The sequence below is a fragment of the Macrotis lagotis genome, chromosome 7 (genome assembly GCF_037893015.1).
Source record: "Macrotis lagotis isolate mMagLag1 chromosome 7, bilby.v1.9.chrom.fasta, whole genome shotgun sequence".
NCBI lineage: Eukaryota > Metazoa > Chordata > Mammalia > Peramelemorphia > Peramelidae > Macrotis > Macrotis lagotis.
The window spans coordinates 121,943,888-121,967,637 of NC_133664.1; the positions used below are offsets into that span (position 1 = coordinate 121,943,888).

General features: G+C 36.8%; 1 protein-coding gene across 4 annotated transcripts in view; it reads left to right on the forward strand.

Moving 5' to 3' along the window:
- Positions 1-223: 223 nt before the first annotated feature.
- Positions 224-23,750, forward strand: part of RBM28 (RNA binding motif protein 28) — a 41,611-nt gene continuing 18,084 nt past the window's right edge. For 2 of the 4 annotated variants that reach the window (XM_074193760.1, XM_074193761.1), the window contains exons 1-10: positions 225-367; positions 11,413-11,571; positions 12,073-12,185; positions 12,626-12,701; positions 13,082-13,174; positions 14,335-14,403; positions 16,336-16,480; positions 16,655-16,791; positions 17,689-17,764; positions 21,622-21,731. In XM_074193760.1, the coding sequence (XP_074049861.1) occupies positions 250-367; positions 11,413-11,571; positions 12,073-12,185; positions 12,626-12,701; positions 13,082-13,174; positions 14,335-14,403; positions 16,336-16,480; positions 16,655-16,791; positions 17,689-17,764; positions 21,622-21,731 (1,096 nt within the window). In that variant the 5' untranslated portion in view covers positions 225-249. Of the gene's footprint in view, positions 368-10,428; positions 11,007-11,412; positions 11,572-12,072; positions 12,186-12,625; positions 12,702-13,081; positions 13,175-14,334; positions 14,404-16,335; positions 16,481-16,654; positions 16,792-17,688; positions 17,765-21,621; positions 21,732-23,750 lie in introns of those variants that run through there. The other 2 variants (XM_074193762.1, XM_074193763.1) reach the window with 2 other exon arrangements.

A 23,750-nucleotide genomic window follows, 5' to 3' on the forward strand; every position in this document is an offset into this window, starting at 1 on the left:
CCCCGGGGTCTCTCGCCTGGGAGCACCTGGACCCAAGCCGGACCCCACGCCCCCCTGGGCTCGGTTCCCCCTTCCAGGGCCGGGGCGGGGTCGGCGGCGGCGCCGGAACTACTTCCTCTCGGGTGCTGCGCTTCACCCCGGGCCGCTTTCTGCGCCGGCCGCTTCCGGTTAGGCCCCACGGCGCTTCCGGTTGGGCCCCACGGCGCCGGCGCGCGTGCTCCCCGGCGGTTCTCGGCGCCCGCGGCCCCCATGGCCGGACAGACCCTGTTCGTGGGCCGCCTCCCGGCCTCGGCCAGCAGCCCGCAGCTGGAGCGTCTCTTCAGCCAGGTGGGGCCCGTGAAGCAGTGTTTCGTGGTCACCGAGAAAGGTAGGGAGCTGCGGGGGTCCGGGGGGGAGGGGACATGGCAAACAGACCCCCGGGGAGACGAGGGCGTGGGGGGGACTGAACCGCCAGAGGGATGGAGAGGGAGTGTGACAGAGCTAGAGAGAGAGGAGAAGAGAAAGAGGAGGGTCAGGCAGACATATATATGTATATAGAGAGAGAGAAGAAAAGAAAAAAGGAGAGAAAAGAAAAAAGAAGAAAAAAGGAAAAAGAAGAGAGGAGAGAAGAAAAGAAAAAAGGACAGAAGAGAAGAAAAGAAAAAAGAAAAGGAAAAAGGAGAGAAGAAAAGAAAAAAGGAGAGACTGAGAGCAGACAGAAAATGAGTGAGGAGACAGACACAAGAGAGAAGAAAAGAAAAAAGAGATTGAGAGGGATGAATGAGGAGGTTGAGAGAAGAAGAGGAGAGGGAAGGAGGGAGAGACAGAAATGGAGGGAAAGAGAGAAGGGGAGACAGGCAGAGAGAGAGGAGACAAGACAATGAAGAAGGGAGAGAAAGGGGAGGGAGGAGAAAAGAAGGGAGGACGGGGAGAGACAGGATAAGAGACATAGAAAGATGGAGGGAGAGAGAAAGGAGAAAAGGGGAGAGACAGCAGCTTGAAAGCAGGATTTTTATAGCTCTAGTCATCTTAGCAGATGCTTAATAAATATTTACATGATTGAATGAGAGGCTGACAGATGGGAACATTTCTCCACACTTTAGATTTATAACAGGAGTTCAGGGATTTTTATAAACTTTTTTTTTGTGTCATGAACCCCTTTGACAGGCTGATAAAGCTTACAAATCCTTTGTCACAATAGTGTTTTTAAATGCATAAGACATGTGTTGACAGTTCTATTGAAATTGTCATAAAAGTATTTTAAGTCAACTTATAGCTTCCCAGGTTAAAAACTACTACTGGTGAAGAAGGGTTAGACTCTTTTCACTCCATTCTCTTTCTTCAGCGCACATTTTTTTCATTCTCTGAGGGATAGAAGTACTTGAAAATGAGGGAGTTAGACCTGGGACTGCTTTTCTTTTTCATATAACTTTAACTTTTTGCACTTAGCAAGCATTTAGTTTGCTTTCTTTCACCTCCTCCACCCCCTTGGGAAAAAAAAAGAAAACCCTAGTCAATATGTATAGTCAAGATTAAATATCTACACCTGCCATGTTCAAAAATCTGTGTCTCATTTTGTCTCATACCCCCGTGTAGGTGGGTAGCATGCTTCATCATCTGCCCTTTGAAATTGTGATTGGCCAGTGAATTGATGAGAGTTTTTAAAGGCCTTCATATTTGTTATTATTTGTATAAAATTTATTTGAAATAAAATGTTATTGTATAAATTGTTATACTTCCTTCTTTCTGCAGCAGTTCATATAATCTTCCTAAGTTTCACTAACATGAGACACAGATTTTTGAAATATTCACCCAGCAAGAGAACTGGAGAGAAACAAATATCACATAGATATTGTGCACTAACAGACCAGAATCTGCTGAGTAGACACACCTCTATAGCAGAAGATGGGAAGACCACCTCTCTAATAATCACTTGTATCTCAAACTGATTACTACTATAGGACTGAGTGTTATATGAGCCTTGCAGCTATTTATTTCTTTGCTCTTTCAAGTAGATATGCACAAGCAAAAGAGTCGGGCTGCAGCACAGCAAGGCTGAGTAAATCCTGGGCATTTGTTTTCATGACTTAAACGTTTCATTGTAAAATCTAGGGCTTCTATAATAGTTTTTTTTTGCAAGACAAACGGGTTAAGTGGCTTGCCCAAGGCCACACAGCTAGGTAATTATTAAGTGTCTGAGGCAGGATTTGAACTCTAGTACTCCTGACTCCAGGGCCGTGCTCTATCCACTACACCACCTAGCCACCCCACCTCTATGTAGTCTTACCTGAAACTGCAGAAATGGGCTTTAGTTCTCCTATTTATGTGTAGTTAAACGGGCTTTAGTTCTCCCATTTATGTGTAGTTATGTTACTCCTACAATAACTTGAAAAGCAGGAGTTAATGTTTGCAACTTGATTCTATACTTATTGTTTTAGCTCCATTTTCTTCATATTCCTGGTGAGGATGGTCTTATATAGAGCTCAGGAAGCATCCTGGTCAGGTATGGTCAGTTTCCTCTCTGAAGAATTTTTTCTTTTGGAGAAAACCCTTGTGCTTAGTTAGCTCAGGGCTTAGCACATAATAAATTCTTAATAAATGTTGATAGATTGATCTGCTCTAATTTGGATCTCAGGTAGAAATTGGAAACCAGTGCTCTGTGGCAACAAGTTGCTCCCCGCCCCCATGAATAAAGAAGAGTAATCTTTTAGATATACAGGAGGAATATTTTTTTCTTGGCATTTTAGATACATGTATGTTAAATACCAGACCAAAAGTCTTTGTAGTTTCTCTTTGTGACTTTTTCCAAAGCCAGGAAACTGTACATCGAGCTCTTGGACAGCTCTCAGTCCCAGTATCCTTCCCCCCTCCATCCTAACCAGAGTAAGCTCTGATCCCACTTATCCTGTTTTCTTAGTACTACAGACAAATTAACATATGAATGCCTTCCCTTGGAAAGGAAACAGACTCTTTATAATGTGCTGCCAGGTAAGAGATTTAGTTGGATTACATGATCTGTCCCCTGTTTGCAGGTCTCTCGTACAGGGATAAGTATGCAGTGAGATGGAGAGGGAAGTTTAATGCCTTTGAATTCTGTTTCTACATTTGATGTTAGGCAAAATGATGTGGTTTATTCCTGTTTGACTGAGTTGACCTTTGGTCAACATGATTTTTTAGGCAGGGATTTAGAAACTTCTTCAGTCTTCTTATGATTTTAGAAGAAAAGGGGTGGAAGCTTATCTCAACTTAAAATGCCAACTGCAAATATGAGCATTTCATTCCTTTCAGTCATGTTCAAATCATTGTGACAACCCATTCTGGGTTTTCTTGGCAAAGATGCTTGCCATCTCCTTCTCCAGATTGAGAAAATTGGGGTCAGTGGGGTTAAATGACTTGTCCAGGTTCACACAACTAATAAGTATCTGGGTCTGGATTTAAAACTAGGTCTTTTTTTGTCTCCAGACCCAGCAGCACTCTATACCAATTTTATTACTGTGCCTAAAATATGAATATTTGTCATCTTCAAATTTTATGCAATATTTAGTCTGTTGATCACCAAAATTAATTTGAAAATTAAGTGATAATTTGCATGAAACACTAATGAGTATTCCCCCAAAAGAGACAGTTGTATTTGGATTTAGAAGAGACTTTTGTGATTATCTCATCCAGCTCCCTTATATTACTGACATGGAAATTGAGGCCAAGAGAGAATAAATGAGTTGCTCAGAGCCACATAGATAATGTTTGGAATTCATACAAGACTCTTTTGACTCCAAAATGAATTCTCTTTCTATTATAACACATAATTGCCTTCCTTCTTCTACTTCATCTGCTAATGGTCCCCTCTTGACCCTGGTAACAGGGGAGGAAATGATGCCTAATAGAAAGATCATGGTCCTGTCAATCAAGAGACCAGACTATCTAGTATGAGCTTATCGGTGAAAGCTTCCTTCTACAATCTCCACTTCAAGTCATTTATCCTTTGTTTCTTATTTGGGGATAACTGAGGGAAAAAACCCCAACTGGTTAAATTTCCCAAATCTTTTCCTGCTCAGTTCCAAGTCCTCATCCATATTTGTTCAGAATGTATATACTGCTATCTGATTCAATTGTTTGCTAATCTAGTTTAATGTAATCTAGACAATATTAGGTTTTTTAATCCATTTTTTTTCCCCCACAGTGGGATGGAAAGATTTTTATGTTAGATTTCATTGCAGGGGATTTGAAGAATTCAGGGTTAGTAGGTTGTCATCTGCATTTGAAGAGTTTGGCCATTTGTAGGATATCTTTGTTTAACTCCTTTATTTCATACTGAGGACACTGCGGTCCAGAGCAACGAAGTGACTTGTCAGGTTTATACAGGTAATATGTAGCAGAATTAGAATTTGAACCCAAGTCCTCTTGACTCCAAAGCCAGCATTTTTTCACTGTATTAAACTATGTATAATCTTCCATGATACTGATGATCACTTTTGAATCTATATCTGTTTAACTCCTTTGATTGATACTATTATTTAATGCATAATTAAGCAAAGTAGTTTCTCCATTTGTGTTTGTTATGGATTTTTTTGGTGATTTTGGTTTTAGAGAAATGATGCAAGAGACCTTTCAGTGCTGTATTTTGAACTGAAAAATAGTAAATTAGTAAAAATTAGTAAAATCATAGGAAAGGACCTTATATTTTCTATACTTTGTGTAATTCTAAAAATGTGGTTTGCTTTAAAGGATTGCCAGAAAACTTGCCTTCTACTATTTTCATTGGCAATACCCTGAATATGTATGTAAAGCATTTTAACAAAGATTTTATTATGAGAAATTGGGTCAGAGGTTGCACTGTTGTTTCTCATTTACCTTTTTTAAAAAACTAAATGCATTGTATACCATTTTTCCCATTCTGAAATTTTCCTCTCTTTGAGATAGCTTTGGAATTAATCTTGGAATGCTTTGGTTTTTAAAAAATATTTAATTTTTGTTGATATCTTTTTTAAATACAGTACTTCATTTCTGAATGTTTTTTCATCCAGTGAGCCATCCTTTGAAACAAAGGATTTTTTAAAAAAAAAGGAAAATAAAAAAGTAGTTATCAACTGAGTCTGACTGTGTTCCTCACCCATATGCAAATTAAGGAGAGTGGTATTTCCTCATTTCTTTGGGGCCAAATCTTATCATTATAATTACATACTATTTAGTAGTTTTAAAATAATTCTTTATTATTGTGGTCATTATATATTTTGTTTTCTTAGTTCTGCTTACTTTACTCTGTGTTCTGTTTTTACAGATTTCCCTTTGGGAGATTTTTAATTTAAATGGATTTCTTAATTCTGTACTTGGTGAGATCTAGTTTCTTTTCCTTACAATTTCTTTTATTCACAGTTATGCACAGAGATGCTTTCATTGATTATACTTAAAAAGTTAACTTACAAAAAGTTAATTTCTTTTAAAAAAAATTGGTACATTTTGTTTTGGTACAAATGTCACTTCTAGTACTTAGCACATAGCAGGCACATGATACATGCTTCTGGACTGTCTGACCCATCTATCTTCTAAGTACTGTCCCTGAGAAAGTTAGTAATAGAAAAATAAAAGGATTTATTAGCTTTAATAATATGGTACTAAAACTTAACTTTGCTTACTGAATTTTTATACTACTGTCTAAACCCTTTTGTTGTTATTTTGTTTCTGCTTTCTTTAGTTCTTTTATGCAGATCTTCCTTTCATTTCCATCATTCCTTATGGCACAGTAACATTCCATTACGATTAATAGATGGTGCTTTCAGCTAGTTTCTTGTTATTGGATATTTATTTTATTTCTGCTTTTCTCTTAGATTGTTTTTTGAAAAACATATCTTTAGCAACAACATTCTTCTGGCAATTCACAGTTTCTTCTTTTTTTTTCTTTTTTTAGGTTTTTTTGCCAGGCAAATGGGGTTAAGTGGCTTGCCCAAGGCCACACAGTTAGGTAACTAAGTTTCTGAGGCCGGATTTGAACTCAGGTACTCCTGACTCCAGGGCTGATGCTCTATCCACTGCGCCACCTAGCTGCCCCAAATTCATAATTTCTTAAAAACTTTAAAACAAGTTTATTTAAATAAAATGTTTGATTTGAAGAGAAAAATAATCTAGGACCAATTTTCTTTTAAGTAGTTTATCCCTACTTAAGTACAGATTGCCTACTTGTATAAACTATGAATTAAGAATTTTATAATTTTTTTTGATTTTACTGTAAAAGAAAAGCCTGGAAATTATCCCATTAGTGAGAAATGCAAGGATTTTTTTTCTTTGTTTTTGTTAACTTTGAGAATTAAGATAATTTATTTGAATATAAAATAAAATCTGAATGTTACTAATGGAAAAAAGGGTTATTTTTACAGAGCCAGTTTTCCTTTATCCTTTTTTTCCATTTGCTGGTTTAAAAATATTTCCCCGCTCAAATAATGAGCATTTTTAAAAATTTAATATTCATTCTCATTTTGTACAAGTAATTTTTTTATATATTAATAAAATATTCTTGTTTAAGAGTAAACAAAATACCCCCTCCCCCCAAAAATATAGACTTGCTTGAGCAATAAAGGGGAGAGAAAAAAATTAAAATAAAAAAAATAGTAATAATTGTAGGTATGGCCAGGTGGCGCAATGGACAGAACACCAGCCCTGTAGCCATGAGCACCTGAGCCCACATCTGGCCTGTACACTCAACAATGACCCAGCCCTGTGACATGCAAGCCACCCCAACCCCACTGCCCTACAAGAACCAAAAAAAGGAAAAAAAAGACCCAAAATAAAATAAAATAGTAATAATAGTAGGGGTGGCTGGGTGGTGGATAGAGCATTGTCCCTTGAGCCAGGAGCACCCGGGTCCAAATCCGGCCTCAGACACCCAATGATCACCCTGCTATGTGACCCCAGGCAGGCCACCCAGCCCCATCTGCCCTGCAGCCCCCCCAAATAATAATAATAAAAAAATGTGCTTGAGTCTTTGTTCGAACACCAACAACTCTGTCTAAGGTGGATCACATTCTTTATGATAAGCCCATCACAAAAGTTACTTCCATATTTTTCCACCATTGCCATTGCTGATTGCAACTCCCTCCTTTCATATTTCTCTTTTACCATGTACTATATTTTCTCTCTCCTTTCACTCTAACTCTGCTGTAGGGTCGCTGAGTGGCGCAGCTGACAGATCCTTGGCCCTGAGACCAAGAGGCCCTGAGCCCCCATACCACCCCTTAGGCCCAGCATCCACTTGGCCCTATGGTCCTGGACAGGCCTTCCAATCCCAGCCCCTTGTAAGAAGTAAAAAAGAAAATGTGTTATATCTGATCACTCTCCCCCCATGGTCCATCCTCTCCTCCATCACTCACCCTTCCCCCTGTCCCCCGCCTCCTTACTCCAGATACCTATACCCCATTGAGTATATATGCTGTTTCCTCTCCTAGCCACCTCTGATGAGAGCAAAGATTCCCTCATTACCCCCTTGCCTTCCCCCTTGCATATCATTGCAATAGCTCATTGTAATAAAGAAAAATCTTATTATATGAAATATCTTGGCCTATTCCCCCTCTCCTTTTTCTTTCTCCCATTACATTTCCCTTTTTTCTATTGACTCCATTTTTACACCATATTTTATCTTCGAATTCAGCTTTCTCCTGTGCTTCAACTATAAAAGCTCCTTCTACCTGCTCTATTAACTGAGAAGGTTCATATGAGTATTATCAGTGTCATTTTTCTATGCAAGAATACATGCAGTTCATCATCAAGTCCCTCATATATATTTTCCCCTTCTCCTCCAATCTCTATGCTTTACCTGAGTCCTGTATCTGAAGATCAAACCTTCTCTTCAGCTCTGGCTATTCTAACAGGAACATTTGAAATTCCCCCGGTTCATTGAAAGTCCATCTTTTTCCTGGAAGAGGACATTCAGTTTTGCTGGGTAGTTGATTCTCAGTTGTATTCTAAGCTCTTTTGCCTTCCAGTATATTATATTCCAAGCCCTACGAGCTTCCAATGTAGTTGCTGCTAAGTCCTGTGAGATCCTGATTGCAGCGCCATGGTATTTGAATTGTGTCCTTCTGGCTGCTTGTAATATTTTCTCTTTGACTTGGGAGTTCTGGAATTTGGCTATAATATTCCTGGGGGGTTGGTTTTTTTGGATCTCTTTCTCGGGGGGATCTGTGGATTCTCTCCATTTCTATTTTGCCCTCTGCTTCTAGGATATCAGGGCAGTTTTCCTGTAGTAATTCTTTGAAAATGATGTCAAGGCTCTTTTCCTGATCATGACTTTCAGGTATTCCAATAATTTTTAAATTGTCTTTCCTAAGTCTGTTTTCCATATCAGTTGTTTTTTCAATGAGATGTTTCACATTTTCTTCAAATTTTTCATTTTTTGGGTTTTGAAGTATTGAGTCCTGATTTCTGGTAAATGCATCAATCTCCCTGAGTTGTGTTCTTTGTCTGAAGGATTTGTTTTCCTCAGAGCGTTTTCTTATTTCTTCTTCCATCTGGCCAATTCTGCTTTTTAAAGCATTCTTCTCCTCAATAACTTTTGAACTGTTTTATCCATTTTGACCTAAGCTGGTTTTTAGCATGCTATTTTCTTCAGCATTTTTTTGGATTTCCTTGACTAAGCTACTGACTTCTTTTTCATGTTTTTCCTGCATCTCTCTCATTTCTTTTCCCAATTTTTCTATCTCCCTCATTTGATTTTCAAAGTCTTTTTTGATCTCTGTCATAGCCTGAGCCCAATTTCTGTTTTTCTTGGAGTCTTTAGATGCTTGTGCTTCTTCATCTTCAGACTGAGTGTTTTGATCCTTCTTGGGCTAATATGCAAAATATTTCTCAATGGTGTTCCTCTTGTTTCTCTGCTTGTTCATTTTCCCAACCTGAGCCTGGTTTTGGGGTGCTTCCTGAGCTTTTGGGACACTCCCACAAGGGTCTCTGTGTGAGGCTCTGTCCTCCCTCCTGGTCTGTGAATGATCATATGCACCCCTCTCTGCCATGGGGGATGAGGTGGGGGGCCCCTGCTGTTCTATGTGGGGCCTAGACTTCGATTAGGATCTGAATATGGTCAGAACCTCAGAGTCCTGTTCGGGGGCAGAGGACAGAGCTCGGCAGTCTCTCTTCACTCCCCTCCCTAGGCTCATCATCACACCCTGGGGGCTCCTGCTTAGCTGCTTTGCCTGCTTCTGTTTCCTAGATCTGGGCTGTGGTGGCCATGCTGCTCACTGTGTGCCCTGAGGGCTGGTGCTCCCTCGGGGCCTAGCTCAGGAAACTGGCTGCTGTGGGCTGCCTCCTGTGGCTGAAGTTCTTTGGCTCTGGCAGGCCACCCCTCCAACCCCGGGGGAGCAGAGCCTTTCTGCTCCTTTCCAGGTTACCTTGAGTAGGAGAACTGCCTCATTGGGTCCCTCTGTGGCTTCTGTCTCTCGAAAATTTAGTTAGAGTCCTTAGTTTATAAGTTTTATGAGAGAGTGCCTAAGACAAGATCCCCTCTTGTGGCTCTGCCCTCCTAATGAGCATGTTTTTGTGATTCCCAACCTCCCCCACCACTATTGAAAAAAAAAGAAAGAAAAACTCAATAACTACATTACAGGCAAAGTAAATTTTTACTTTGGGCCTGTCCAGAAATGTAGAAAAGCATCTTGAGTCTCATCCCCTCCATCAAGAGTAGGTAATATGCTTCTTTAGTCTTGATTTGTCATTATATTGATCAGAATTTTCAAGTATTTTAAAGTTGTTTTTCTTTATAGTGTTGTTATTATTCTTTTGGTTCTGCTTACTTTACTCTTTTCAGTTCAAATGTTCAACCTTCGATTTTTCTGAAACCCTGTATTTCATTATTTCTCATGGGACAATAAATTTCTCATTAAATTTATAAATTTTAATTTGTTTAACTGGTTCTTATCCATTTGATTTTGAGTAACCATTGACCATTCAGTAAAAACAAACTCATAAACCTTATACATGTGAACAAATTGAGGAGAGAAAAAAAATCAAAGAAGAGATAAAACTGTTCAGGTTGTTAAAATATGGAAGAACGAAATCTTGATTTTGTAATTTGAATATATTGTTTCTCTTGGGAGCAGAGTTTTAGAATAAAATAGGAGGTTCTCTTTTTGGAAAAAATATCTGTGTACTGTGTACATTAGTACACATTGATTTGGAGCTTCATTATCAATGCATTTCTACTTGTCCTGGTATATCTATTTTTTTTTGTTCTGTTTGTTTGGCTGCCCATCAAATTGGAATCTAATCTGCTCATTGATAAACTGTTCACAATAGATTCTCATTAATTTACTAAGTAGTATATGTTTCTTAAATTTAAATTAGCCACAGAACCAGCTTGCCTCTTGCTATGCTCCTTCAAAATTCATGTGGTCATTTTCAGGCTTGACTCCTTTCTTGAGCTTCTTTTTAACCCAGGTGTATCATGGAGTGTCCTCAGCAGCTATTTAAAAGATTTTAAAGTACATTTAACACAAATGTAATGAAAAGATATGTGTGGTGTGTTTAAGCAGTTTACAGTATATTACCAGCAGCAACCAGCGCAAAAGAAATGGTACAAAAGACATTATTAAAATATAATTGGATAAACTGATCATATGGTGAGAATAAAAGGCAAAAGATAGAGCCATACAATGGTATTTCCTGAAATACCAGAGGAAGACTACATGGTAGAGCAGGAAACCTGTGGGATTTGGATTCAGAAGACCTGAATTTGAAAAAGCCTTGATTTACTTTTATCCTTGTGACCTTAAGCAAATTACTTAACCTTTCCTAGCCAAGCAGTCTACTTACTCTGCATCATCTTAAAAGGAAAGGGTTGATCAGATGACTAGGGTTTCTTCAGTTCTAATGAATGATCCAATGAGAGCTCTAGAACCTTGGGTAGATTCCTATTGGAGTCTTTATGGGAACATAAACACAAGAATATCCTACATGACGAAAAAATTTAAAAGGGAATGAAACAACTACATTAATGAAGTCATGAATCTTTCAGAAGATCAGAATAGAATACTTTATTCATCTACAGGGTAGAAATATTTTTTCTTTTTCTATTTTTAGAAGTATTAATTACTGCTTTACCTATCTAGCAGGTTTGTTTTTAGAATCAGATTATAATATGAATTGACATGGAAATGTTATAAGTATACCATAGCAGTTGTTAATGATAGTGTGTATATGCTATCCCCTGTAACAGTACAGGGAATTTATTTTGAGGGGTACTCTAAAAGAAATTGAGTGTTGTTATTCAGTCTGATGGTTCCCCTCAACTTTGATTTATATAAATGATCTTCCTCAGTTCTTTTCCATTTTCTTCATAATTCTGACTTGTATAAAGGTAGTGTTTCCTATGATATGATTTATAGCAGATCTCCGACCATTTTATGAAGATGTTCTTGTGGCTTATAGTTTCCTTTCTTCTACACCCACTTTTAGGTAGTAAGATATGTCGTGGCTTTGGCTATGTCACTTTTTCCATGTTGGAGGATGCTCAGAGGGCCCTCAAGGAAGTTACCACCTTTGAAGGTTGCAAGATCAATGTTACTGTTGCCAAGAGAAAACTTAAGAACAAAACAAAGGAAAAGGAAAAGAAGGGTGAGTTATAAAAGGAGTCTGTTATTGTTTAGGAAGAAGGGAAACATTGTGGTATGAAAAGAGAGGTATGGGACTTAAGAGTCTTTAGAGGTTAAAGAGTCTAAAACTAATGTCTCTGAGACTACTTCTAATTCTCTAATGCACCCAGACCTCATTGACTATTCATTTTATTTCTTCATTTTACTCCTAAAATTGAGAAGTCAGTATTCCTGGGCGTAGGCAATTTCATGAAAGGTCTGTTCTAGTTTGAGGCTGTCCTCAATTGTAACCTCAGTAGTAAATCTTGTATTTTGGTCTAGATGATTTTTCTTCAATATGTTGATCATGATTCAAGCTATTACCAATAGTCCCAGTGTTTTTATGTTCTGCTATTCGTTCCTTTGACAAATGTCATTTTAGTTACCATTTCTCTTCCTATGTTACCTTGTATTTGGAATTCTTTGTTTTTTTACTTTATAATCAAGGGCAAGTATTGCTTCTGTCCTTTCTTTTATTTTCCAGAATGTTCAATGACCCCACAGGAAGAACCAGAACAGGAACCAAAGCCCAAGCCTAAAAAAAGCAAAGTAGCAGATAAAAAAGCTAGACTGATTATTCGAAATCTGAGTTTTAAGGTGAGTGAGTGGCTTAAGAAATTGAGTCTGATGATCAAATAGGGCCTCTAAAGTACTGGAGAATGTTACCTGTAAAATACTTATTGTGAATGATACCATCTGCCTGGGAGGGTAGTGCTGAGTCCTCATTTTTTTAAAGTTGATTCTTAGCTATAGTGTTGTCAAAAATAGATCTCCTTAGGCAAAAATCTATAAAGAATACTAAATACAGAGGAAGGACTATTTTGGAAGGACTTCATAAATAAATCTTCCACTATTTTCTGTCCTTTCTGCCATAGATTCCATAAAGAAATACCTCCTCTTTCTAAAAATTTGATTTTTCATCCTCTGAAATTGAAAAGTAGTTTAATATTAGTGGACTAGATTCTTAAGAGCTAGTTGCTGCTTCTGGTTTATTTGTGGTAACATTCCTTTTATCACTTTGATTTTTTTTTCTTTAGTGTTCAGAAGATGATCTGAAGACCTTGTTTGCTCAGTTTGGTGCTGTCTTGGAGGTTAACATTCCTAGGAAACCTGGTACTGATGAACCTCTCCACTTATTTTATGAATCAGAGTGAATTTTAAAGATATTTAGCTAGTACTTCTTAAGTTAGACACTGTCCAGAACATATATAAGAGATTTTTTTTGCCTTTTCCTTTGGATATTTCAAGATAGATCAACTACTTTTATTAGCCTTAGGAATATGATCCTAAAAGAGATCATTTACCTTGCTTGAACTTGGGTCAAGGAGTTAAACTCATTCTGATAGGAAAGTGCCATTTTGATCAAGAGAGACCTGTTTAAAATTTTAGTCAGTTTAAAATCCTTTCCCCATATTTATAGCTAGGGTTTCTATGGCCTTACCTTGCAACACTAATTGCTGTTTCTTGACTTACTGTGTCCTATCTACTTATAGATGGAAAAATGCGAGGCTTTGCTTTTGTTCAGTTCAAGAATCTCTTAGAAGCAGGAAAAGCCTTGAAAGGCACGAACATGAAAGAGATAAAAGGTAGGTCTCATTTGCCTTCTTTATCTCCCAAAGACCTGGCCATCATAACTGGTATAGGTAAAAAAGTAAATTTTTCCTACCTTCTGAAAGATGTAAGGTTTTACATTAATCATTGTAATAACCAGTTTGGTGACATTTTTCTGGCAACAGCTTCTAGACTGAGGGTTAAATTTGAAAGTATCTGAGGTTGCTATAAGGATCCTTTTTTAAAAAAAGATTACAATATTAATTTTTTCCAATCACAAAGAACCACATGGTTTTCAGCATTAATTTTTCTGTAAGGTTTTGAGTTCCACATTTTCTCTCTCCTTCTGATCCCTCACCTTGACAATGTGTAATCTATAGGTTATGCATGTAGAACTATATTAGGCATATTTCCATATTAGTCATTATATTTTTAAAACTTTGGCTGGACAAAGGACCTAAAACAATTACTACTTATTGAAAATTGGCATTGAAGTAGGATGGGAACTTTCTATTTCTCTTTTTATTTGTTTTGAAGATTCAGATTTTTCTGATACTTCTTTTCTGATGGTCATTTCTATATATATCCCTTTCTCTCAATGAGCCCTCCCTTTCTCCTACCCCCCCCTTAAGAAAACTATACCCAGATTGTTAAAACAATTGACAAAATGTGACCTCTCAGTCTGAGCTTTGATTTCAGGTATATTGTGCCAATATCCCTATCCCATTAAATTAACAGTGTGCAATCATTAAAGACATTGGTTAATAATGATAATAGCTCACATTTATGTAATACTTTAAGTTTTAAGAAACAGCAGCCAATTGTGAAGTTGCTCTTTAGCCTTTGGTCCTCTCTTTCCCTCTTGAAGAACAAAAACTGCAGGTTAGAGAATTGAACTGACTTATCTAGGGTCAGAAATATACTTTCCTGCTAGTCCAGTATTGTTTTATTTTATTTTATTTTTTCATTTTTCTTTTCTGACATTTCCCTTTCCCTAGAAATTGGGAAGTGTAGAAGGTGGGAAGGGATATCTTCAGTGATGGGTGTGGGGACATTTCTGTTTATCTGTTTCCCTCCTTCCAGCCCTCACTGAACCAGCACTTTCTTGTATTTGGAGGCTGGACCTTAAACACCTCAAAGAAATAATGTTAAAGGAAGGAAATATTCTTTCTAATGTCCATTATTTATCTGGCAGGGCGGATAGTGGCTGTAGACTGGGCTGTGGCCAAAGATAAATATAATGCAACACAGTCTTCTGCTTCAGGTAAGGATTTAATAGTTTTTCAGAAGAGATGCTTGGAATGTCCTTTCTTAACTTCTTGAATTCCTGTTGAATTTCTGCTCATCCTTTAAAATTCAATCAATGCCTCCTTTCTCTTGTCACTATATTACCAGCACTTTCTTTAATCATACCTGGTAATGTTTCTTATCTTTTCTCATCATCTTAATGCATAACATTACTGAGTAAGCAGATTAAACAAAATTCTGGTCATGTAGTGAGATCAGGGATTAGCAAACCACAACTTGAATGTTGCACAACACACACCAGAGGGACTGTGGGAAAAACTGACACATTAATGCACTTTTACAATGTCCCCCAAGTTTTTAAACTGCATACCTTTGACTTAGAAATACCTCCATAATCTATACAACCCAAGAAAAACAAAAGAATCTATATGTGCAAAAATCTTTATGGCAGCTCTTTTTGTATTGGCAAAGTCTGGAAACTGGAAACCCTTATCAGTGGGTAACAAGTTATGGTATATGAAGGTGATGGAATATTATTGAGCTGTAAAAAATGATGACAGGTATGGTTTCAGAGAAATCTTAGAAGACTAGTATGCATTGATACACAAATGAGCAGAACTAGGAGCACAGTTTTTATAATTATAACAATACCATAAAAGACAACTTTGAGAGATCTAAGAACTAATTAGTACAGTAATCATAATTAACAGTGAACTATTGACAGAGGTGATAGAACTCAGAGTATAGATTGAGGCTTTTTTTTTTGACATGGCTAACTCGTTTTGAGTGTGTTTATAATGGATCTTCTTTTTCCTGCTTACTCAAGAAGAGTGGGAAGTAGTAAGATGAGAGGGAGATAATACAGAGCTAAAAATAAATTTCAAAAAAAAAGGTTAAACAGGCTAAAATCCAAAAACTTGGTGCTTGTCTTTAATTTGAAAATAGCATATAAATTTTGTTGATATCTTTGGTTTTTACATCAATGTTCATTTCTGACTATATCCCTCCCCCTTCAGCAAGCCATATTGTGTTACAAAGAGTAAAAAAGAGCAAAAAAAAAATTGTGCAAAACTGGCCAACCTGGGTCCAACAACATATGCAGTGTTCTAGCTTAAACCAATAGTTCGTCTCCTCTTCTATGAGATCAAACTTGGTAGTCATAGTTAATCATACAGCTTTCACTTTTTTGAGTCTTTTTTTTATTGTAATTCTTTCCATTTACATTGTTGTCATCGTGTCTTGTGTTTTCCAGGTCACTTTGTATTCATTTTCCTAGACTTCTTTGAATTTTTCATATTTTTTGTTTTTATGGCACAATCACAGTTTATAACATTTATGACCCACAATTTGTTTAGCTATACTCTATTAATGAGAAAACAAATTACTTTCAGTTCATGTCCAGCTTAAAAGAGCAGGCATCATGGAGGAGTAAGTTAGGTGATTATAGTTTAGAATGGTGGTCTTTGGTTTGAGTTTTAGAATTTAGCCAAAATGAGTTTTCTGATGCAGATATTTTGTTCTTTTTTTAAAGGTTTTTTTTTTTTTTTAGTTTTTTCAAGGCAGTGGGGTTAAGTGATTTGCCTAAGATCACACAGCGAGGTAATTATTAAATATCTGAGGCTGAATTTGAACTCAGGTCCTCCTGATTCCAGCGCTGGTGCTCTGTCCACCTAGCTGTCCCTATTTTCTTTATTCTTTTCTTTATTCTTCAGTGTTCATTGTTTTGGTAGGAGCAGAGAAATATTTTAAAAGTTGGATGATGAATCTCACTTTCCATTTAGTTATTCTCTTAGGAACTGAAGAAAATAAACCTTGAGAAAACTGCAAAGTCAAGGAGGTGTGAGGGCTTATTATCAGGGCTTTGACATTGTTCTCTACATCTGACCTAGTGGTTGTTGGGCTTTCTGTGATAGATCACCTCCATTTTATTCCTCACTTCATTTCACAGGTGAGGAACAAAAAACCACTGAATCCAGACAGCAAGATGCAAGTGAAGAGGAGGATGAGGATGATGAGGATGAAGAACATGAAGATGATGAAGACAATGAAGAAGAAGAAATACAAGTAGCTAAACCAGCAAAGACTCAGAAGAGGTGAGCAGTAAAGCCTTTTCTGAGTATGGAAAGGAGGATTCTAGTTTGAAGCTTCACTAATCTTTAGGAAGAGAAATTGCTGCTCTTTTGGTTTGGGAAACAGAATTGACTTGTGTGGTGTGCATAAATTCTTTATTGGCATAGATTCTTTATTGCTGATGGTTCACTTTTCAGGGAAAGCAAAAAACCACTAACTTTCAGGGCAGAGAGCAGTGAGGAAGATGAAGACAGTGCCTTGGAGGAAGAAAGTAGCAGTGAAGATGAAGAGGAGCAGGATCAGAATGAAGTGGATTCAGATGAAGAAGACCAAGGTTTGCCTAGTAGCTGTTGCATGGAGTACAGATCCTAATTCATTTATTTAAGTTTTTTCCAAGGCAGTGGGGTTAAGTGATTTGCCCAAGATCACATAGCCAGGTAATTATTAAGTGGCTGAGGCCAGATTTGAACTCAGGTCCTCCTCATTCCAGAGCTGGTGCTCTATCCAATATGCCACCTAGCTGCCCCCTTAATTCATTTATTAAGAAGTCAAGTCAGCACTTTAGATCATACTTTAAACAGGTTTGTATAATACTTACATTAAGAAATATATGTTCTGTTCTCCTACCCAGAGCTCATTTTTTAAGAGGTTGGAGTAATACACCTAGTGATACACCTAGATACCATATATACACTGTAGGTATTTTAAGACCTCTTGGAACACTTCTTAAAACTATTTTACTTTTTTATTTTTACTTCCTAAACATGTCATTGATCCAGGGCCTCTCAGTAGACCAGGCAATTCTGTAAGCTGTTACTGATTGCTCAACCATTTTGATAAATGGAATTTCCTCACCGAGTATTCCCTACTCTAATGAAATCACAGATCTAGACCCCTATGAAGGGTCAGTATCTGTTGTAACATATATCTCAGATGCCTTAGGAAAGTCCAAATCAGTTGAATTTTTAACCTTGGGAGCTTTTTTGAATGAAATAGTATAGGTGCAAAAGTTGCTATGGAGTTGATAACCATTCCCTGCTTTTAAGTAGAAGTATTTTAATAGCAACACCTATCCATCTCCCTTCTTCTGAATTTGTGATCCAGACTTATAAGAAAATAAACTTGCTTTTTCCTGAGGGCCTGGAAAAAAGAGGAACAGTGACAGTGCCAACCTGCCCACATTGAACTGATCTACCAACTAGTTCTGATGCCTTGTTTCATTTGCCTTAAGGTGTAGAAGTTCCAAAGAAGAAAAAGAAGAGGAAGTTGCCATCTGATGTGAATGAGGGGAAAACCATATTTATCAGGTAGACCATATTCCTGTAGAGGGGCCTTCTGTGCTACTTGCAGGTCAGTGCTGCAAAGGAGGCCCCAAGGGTAATTCACATGGGACTCACGTTCTTACTTTGAGTTTTAGGAACATATTCAGTGATGGAAAACTGCTTTTGATAAGTCAGGAATTTGTAGTTTCATGACATTCATAGTTATGTGTTAAGGTTCCTGACTTAGATGCCTGACTTTTCCCTTCTCACTCACTTGTTTTCAAGTTTTTCTCATTGTTTTCTCCTTTCTGTCTTTCTACAGTTTCACTAAACTTCAAAAAAAGCCTTTCTGTGGCCCAATCTAGTTTCTCTCCTCTTTGCTGCTAAACAACTTAAAAATGTTTTCTGTACCCAAAGTTTCCACTTTCTCACTCCCTAATTTTGTGTCTCTTGCTATTGTCTACTCTCCTTCATTCTCCTGTAACTGCTCTGAGGTACCTGTGACACCCTCAAATCCAAACTCTTTTTTTCCATGCTTTATCTTGTGACTGCCCCAGGCTTTGGTAACATTGCCTGTGCCCTTCTGCTGGTCCCTTTGCCTTGGGCTTTAAAGATCCCTAGTTCTCCCCCCCCCCCCCAACCTCTTTGAATATTTATCTTATTAGAAGTGCCACCATGCCTCCAATAGGTCAAGAAGACCTGGGTTCAAAACCAGCTTTGTTTTTACTTCTTCAACTATAAAATGGGAATGGTAATAGTTTCTACCCCAGGGTTATTGAGATATTCATAAAAGTGTTTAGCCTAGAGTAAGAGCTGTGTGAATGCTGATATGAATTTCTGTAAGATCCTGCCCTCCCCCCACCTTTTCCTTTGTTATTGGCACTTTTTTCCTTTGTGATATCTTGTCATTCCCAAAACTTTAACATAGGGATAACTCCTAAATTACAGTCTCTAATCAAGACCTTTCTATTAGCCTTAGACCAGCATCTAGTCACTAGTTAGTAAACTTTTCTTAAGCATCTCCTAAAAGCCAGTCACTGCTCAGCACTGGGAATGTATGTGTAAAAAAAGGAGGACTTTTCCCTGTCCTAAAGGAGCTTATAGTCCAGTGGGAGAAAACAACACAAAAGGAAACTGAGAAAGAGTCCAGGAGGAATGAGAGGAGGGTACTGATGAGATATGTAGAACAAGGCTGTTTGGATCTTGGAAAATGATGAGATTTCCTAGTGATGAGTTTACTTGGGAATGGCGGAGAAGCCAGAGAGGTCCAAAATGAGTGAGTATAGCTTGTGGGAAATGAGGAAGTGGTCTTCTTACTTGAGTCTTCTTGATCATTTCTGTCTATGGTACCATGTTTGAAACCTTGAGCTATTTTTGACTTATCTTTTAATCCATCAGTACTAAAATCTTCTGATTCTTGCATGTATAATATTTCTGACATCCTTCCCCTCTATTTCGTTTTAAAATTAAATCTCATTTTTTTGCCCCCTCACACTTTGATGGGAAAAAAAAAGACAAAAAACCCCGCAAAACTCTTGGAATAAATATATAGTCAAGCAAAACAAATTTTTGAATTGACCATATAGAAATATCTGTATCTATATCTCAGTCTGCATTTTGAATTCTATTGCCTAACTTTTAGGAGTTATGTAGCATGTTTCATTATTAATTCTCTGGAATTGTGATGGTCAGTTTCACTGATTAGTTTTTAAATTTTCTAAAGTTAGTTTTCTGATATTGTTATTAGAGAAATTGTTCTACATTTCACCATGCAGAAGTTCATACAAGTCTTCTGAGTTTCTGTGAAACCATATCTTTCATCATTTTTTATAGCTCAATATTCTTTCACCTTCATTTATACCATAATAATTTGTTCCCCATTGATGGACATTCCCTCAGTTTTCACTTTTTACCACTATAAAATGATCTGCTATAAATATTTTTGCATATATGCATCCTTTTCTTTGTTCTCTTTGGTATGTAGAGGCCATGGTGGTATTGTGTCAAAGAGTAGGTAGGCACTGTTTAAAAACTTTGGGGACATAGTAACAGTATAGCCCCTCCAGCATTTATTTTCTTATTTTTATTCATCTTGCCAATCCAATGGATGAGAAGTAGTACCTTGGAATTGTTATATTTTGCATTTCTCTAATTCTTAGTGATTCAGAGATTTTTCATATGACTTTTGATGATTTAAATTTCTTTCTTTGAAAACTACTTACCCGTTCATAATACTTTGATCTTTTGTCAGTTGAGGAATGACTCTCCTTACATATTTGAATTTGTTCCTTATTTATTTCAGACATGAGATGTTTATCAAAGAAACTTGTTGCAAACTTGTTCCTTCCAGTTTAGTTTTCCTTCTAATTTTAGATGAATTGGTCTTGTGAAAAAAAAGTTTTAATTTTATGTAATTAAAATTGTCCATTTTACCTCCTGTGAATCTTTCTCTTGTTGTTCCTATCTCTTTTCCTTAGCCTTAGATCTAACAGGTAATTTCTGACATGTTCCTTTAATTTGCTTATAATATCACCCTTTATGTCTATATCATGTGCTCATTTGAAGCTTACCTTAGTATATGGTGGGAGATGTTGCTTTCTCCAACATCTCTGACAAGTTTTCTACTAGACTGTTTTCCAGTTTTGTGGCAGTTTTTGTTAAATTGTGAGGTTTTTATTGCCAGTAGCTGAAATCTTTAGTCCTCTGTGCTTGTTTCCATTTGTATATCTTGTACTAAATCTGTTCCATTGATTGACCTTTCTATTTCTTAACTAGTGCCAGGTCTTTTTGGTAATTACTACTTTGCAGTAGAGTTTGAGATCTGGTACTTCTATGTCCCTTTCCTTCTCAATTTTTTTCCTTATTTCATTTGAGAGTCTACATTTTGTTCTTCCAAAGGAATTTTGTTATTATTTTTTTGTAATCTATAAAGCAATCCTTTTGCTCTTTTTCTACATTTTATGTCCTGGAACCAGGCTCTCATTCTCATCCATGTGAACTAATGGGCCTTCTTGCTTCTGCTCACTTCTTCTGGGCTATTTTTCCTACCAGTAAAAGAAATATTTATTATGTGCCTGGCAATATGCTCAATACCTTGGGTACAAAGCCAGAATTGCAACAGTCTCTGTCCTATCAGGAACAAAGGAGGGGGAGACAAAATGAATGCAAATCACTTCCTGAAATTTGTTTTGCCTTTTTGCCATCAAAGTCACAGATTTTTGTTATTACTTAGAATTTTTGTAAGGTTGATTAAATTGTCATAAAGAATAGCAGGAAGAAAAAAGTCAAAAGTGTTCTTAGAATAAAAGAGACCATTTCTTACAAATTCTCAAATAGTAAATAATATGAGATAGTAAAGAAATCAACCAGATGTCCAAAGGATGGAGAAAATGGAAGAACACAAAGTAAATTATGTCTTAGTGTGGAATGCTATCTGACATACATACATATGAAATAATTAGGTGCAGAGTTTATGGCAGCTGTTTAAGGAAAAAAAGTCAAACTTTTGTTGATTTTTATTAAAACCCATTGCCTCTCTTCTTGGAAGGGTGTGCACAGCTGGGGAAATTGGGAATTTTAATGTTGTGTTGAAATATTAAAAAACAAATAATAGCTTCCAACATTCCAAAATCTTATCTAGAAAAATAAAAAGTTTATAACTATTTTTCTCTCCTTTCAGTAAGCCTGTAAATAGTCTGGAAGTTTATTATTTTGAAGTTTTGGCTCAAAATTTCAACCAAAATCTGAATTTCCTAGCAACTGCAATCAGATAAAATTGATAAATTCTGTCAATTGCAATCAGATAAAATAGCCAGGTGAGAGGCCTTTCAGACAGTGCAGGTACAGAGGATCTTATATTTGTTATGGATTACCCCTTCATGACTAATGATTGTCTTTTATAGGAACCTGTCCTTTGACTCAGAAGAAGAAGATTTGGGGGAGATCCTTCAGCAATTTGGAGACCTTAAGTATGTTCGTATTGTCCTACACCGAGATACAGAGCATTCCAAAGGTAACTATTGGCAACCAGTTGGACCCTTAAGAGATCTGGAGCTTATTACTATTGCAATTAAACTCATTCAACTTTGATTGAATATCTGCTATATTCAGGGTAATGACAAGGTGCTTTCGGAAATGCAAAGAAAAAGATCTGATCTTTTCCATTGGGGATCATTTAGAGTGGTGTCATTTGAAACCTTTTACTAAAAAAAAAAATCACATTTTAAAATTTTATTTTGGTAGTATATATATAACAACCCTCCAAAGTATAATTTTTTTTTTTTTTTTTTTTTTTTTTTTTAGCAAGGCAAATGGGGTTAAGTGGCTTGCTCAAGGCCACACAGCTGGGTAATTATTAAGTGTCTGAGGTCAGATTTGAACTCAGGTATTCCTGACTCCAGGGTCGTTGCTCTATCCACTGTGCCACCTAGCTATCCCCGAAGTAATAATTTTAATAGCATGTCTTTCATTGGATCATAAGTGGTGCTTATTTGTCAGATTAGTAGTTTACTTCATGTCTGTCTTTAACAGAGGGACTTTTTGTGGTTGCTGTTAGAGAACTTATTTGGTATTTGTTACAGTCTAAGCTACCTATTAATAACCTATAAAGAGGATCTCATCCATAGTTTTGTCTCTTTGCATTGGATTCCTCAGTGTAGCAGGTTTAATAGATTTCCATTATTCTTTTTAATAGGAAATACAGAGATATCTCTTATATTTTGATACTTCAGTATGTCAGTAATCTCATCTCTGTGGTTTCTCTTTTTGGTGATGCAGAATAAAACCCTTTCATACCTTTTCATTCTTCTCATTCTTATTTGACCTCCCTGGAGTATATAGCTAGTGTTGTAGAGGTCATCTTCTATGTCTAGAATCCTTTTCCTTTCTTGGATCCAGGAACTCTTCTGCAGTCCAGTAAAGTTAATAGATCAAGATAGTGTTTTTTAAATGTATAAAATCAAATATGTTGTATTACAAAAAAAAATCAGATTATTGAACATAAAGATGCAATTTTGCCCCCCAAGTACATGAACCTTCTGAAATCTGTTTGTGGACCTCAAATTAAGAATTCCAACTTTAGATCTTTTAACACTTTGTGGATAGTAGTGCATCGTTAATCCCTGAATCTCACTATATTACCAGCTTTCTCCCTTTTCTGATCATGTATTTCCTTGTTGATATCTTTTCACTACACCTTATTTCTAAGGAATTGTTGTTAATATACTGCCTACTGCACTTCTATCCATTCATTTTCCCTTCTAGTCACCTAATATTTTGATGTTTTAAGAGATTTTAGTGTGATCAGTCATGTTGTGGAATCATGGGCTGTTTTGTCAGAAAGCAGCTTAGGATCATTGATAGTGCTGTATGGCTTCTGAAATGCAAGCTCTCTTTCTTCTAATTTGGAGCCTAGTTATTGTCCAATGGCAAGAATGGAGGTAGAAATCATATCTCCTACATGGCTTTAAAAATGTTTTATTGTTGCCTTTTCTTTTTCATACATACAGTCAGTCTTTTCCTGATGTTTGCACCATGGAATCTTTCCTTTTAACAAAGAAAAACAGTTAAACATTGATCTGGTCTGTAAGTGTATACAATGTTCTGTAGTCCCCACCTCTCTCTTGAGAACAAGTTGCTGTGACTAAGACAAGTCATTGCTTTTAATCTGAGTTCATCTGCCTTTTTGTTGACACAATTATTATGTATATTGTTCTTTTGGTTCTGCTTTTTTTCTAAGTTAACTCATATAAATATTCCCATTTTTCTCTGAATTTCTCATATTTGTCATTTTTTCTGACAATCAGTATGTTCAACTATTCCAATTTATTCTCCAATTCAATTCAATTCAGCAAGAGTTTTTAAAAGTATCTACTATTTGCAAGGCTCTTTACTCCTGGAGAAACAAAGACAGATGAAAGACAATATCTGTCTTCAAGGACAGAGTTGGGGGGGATACAGCATATAAATAGATAAATCTGCATGATGATTTGATGAGGTAGGAAGCACTAACCTAAGAGGGATCAGGAAAAGT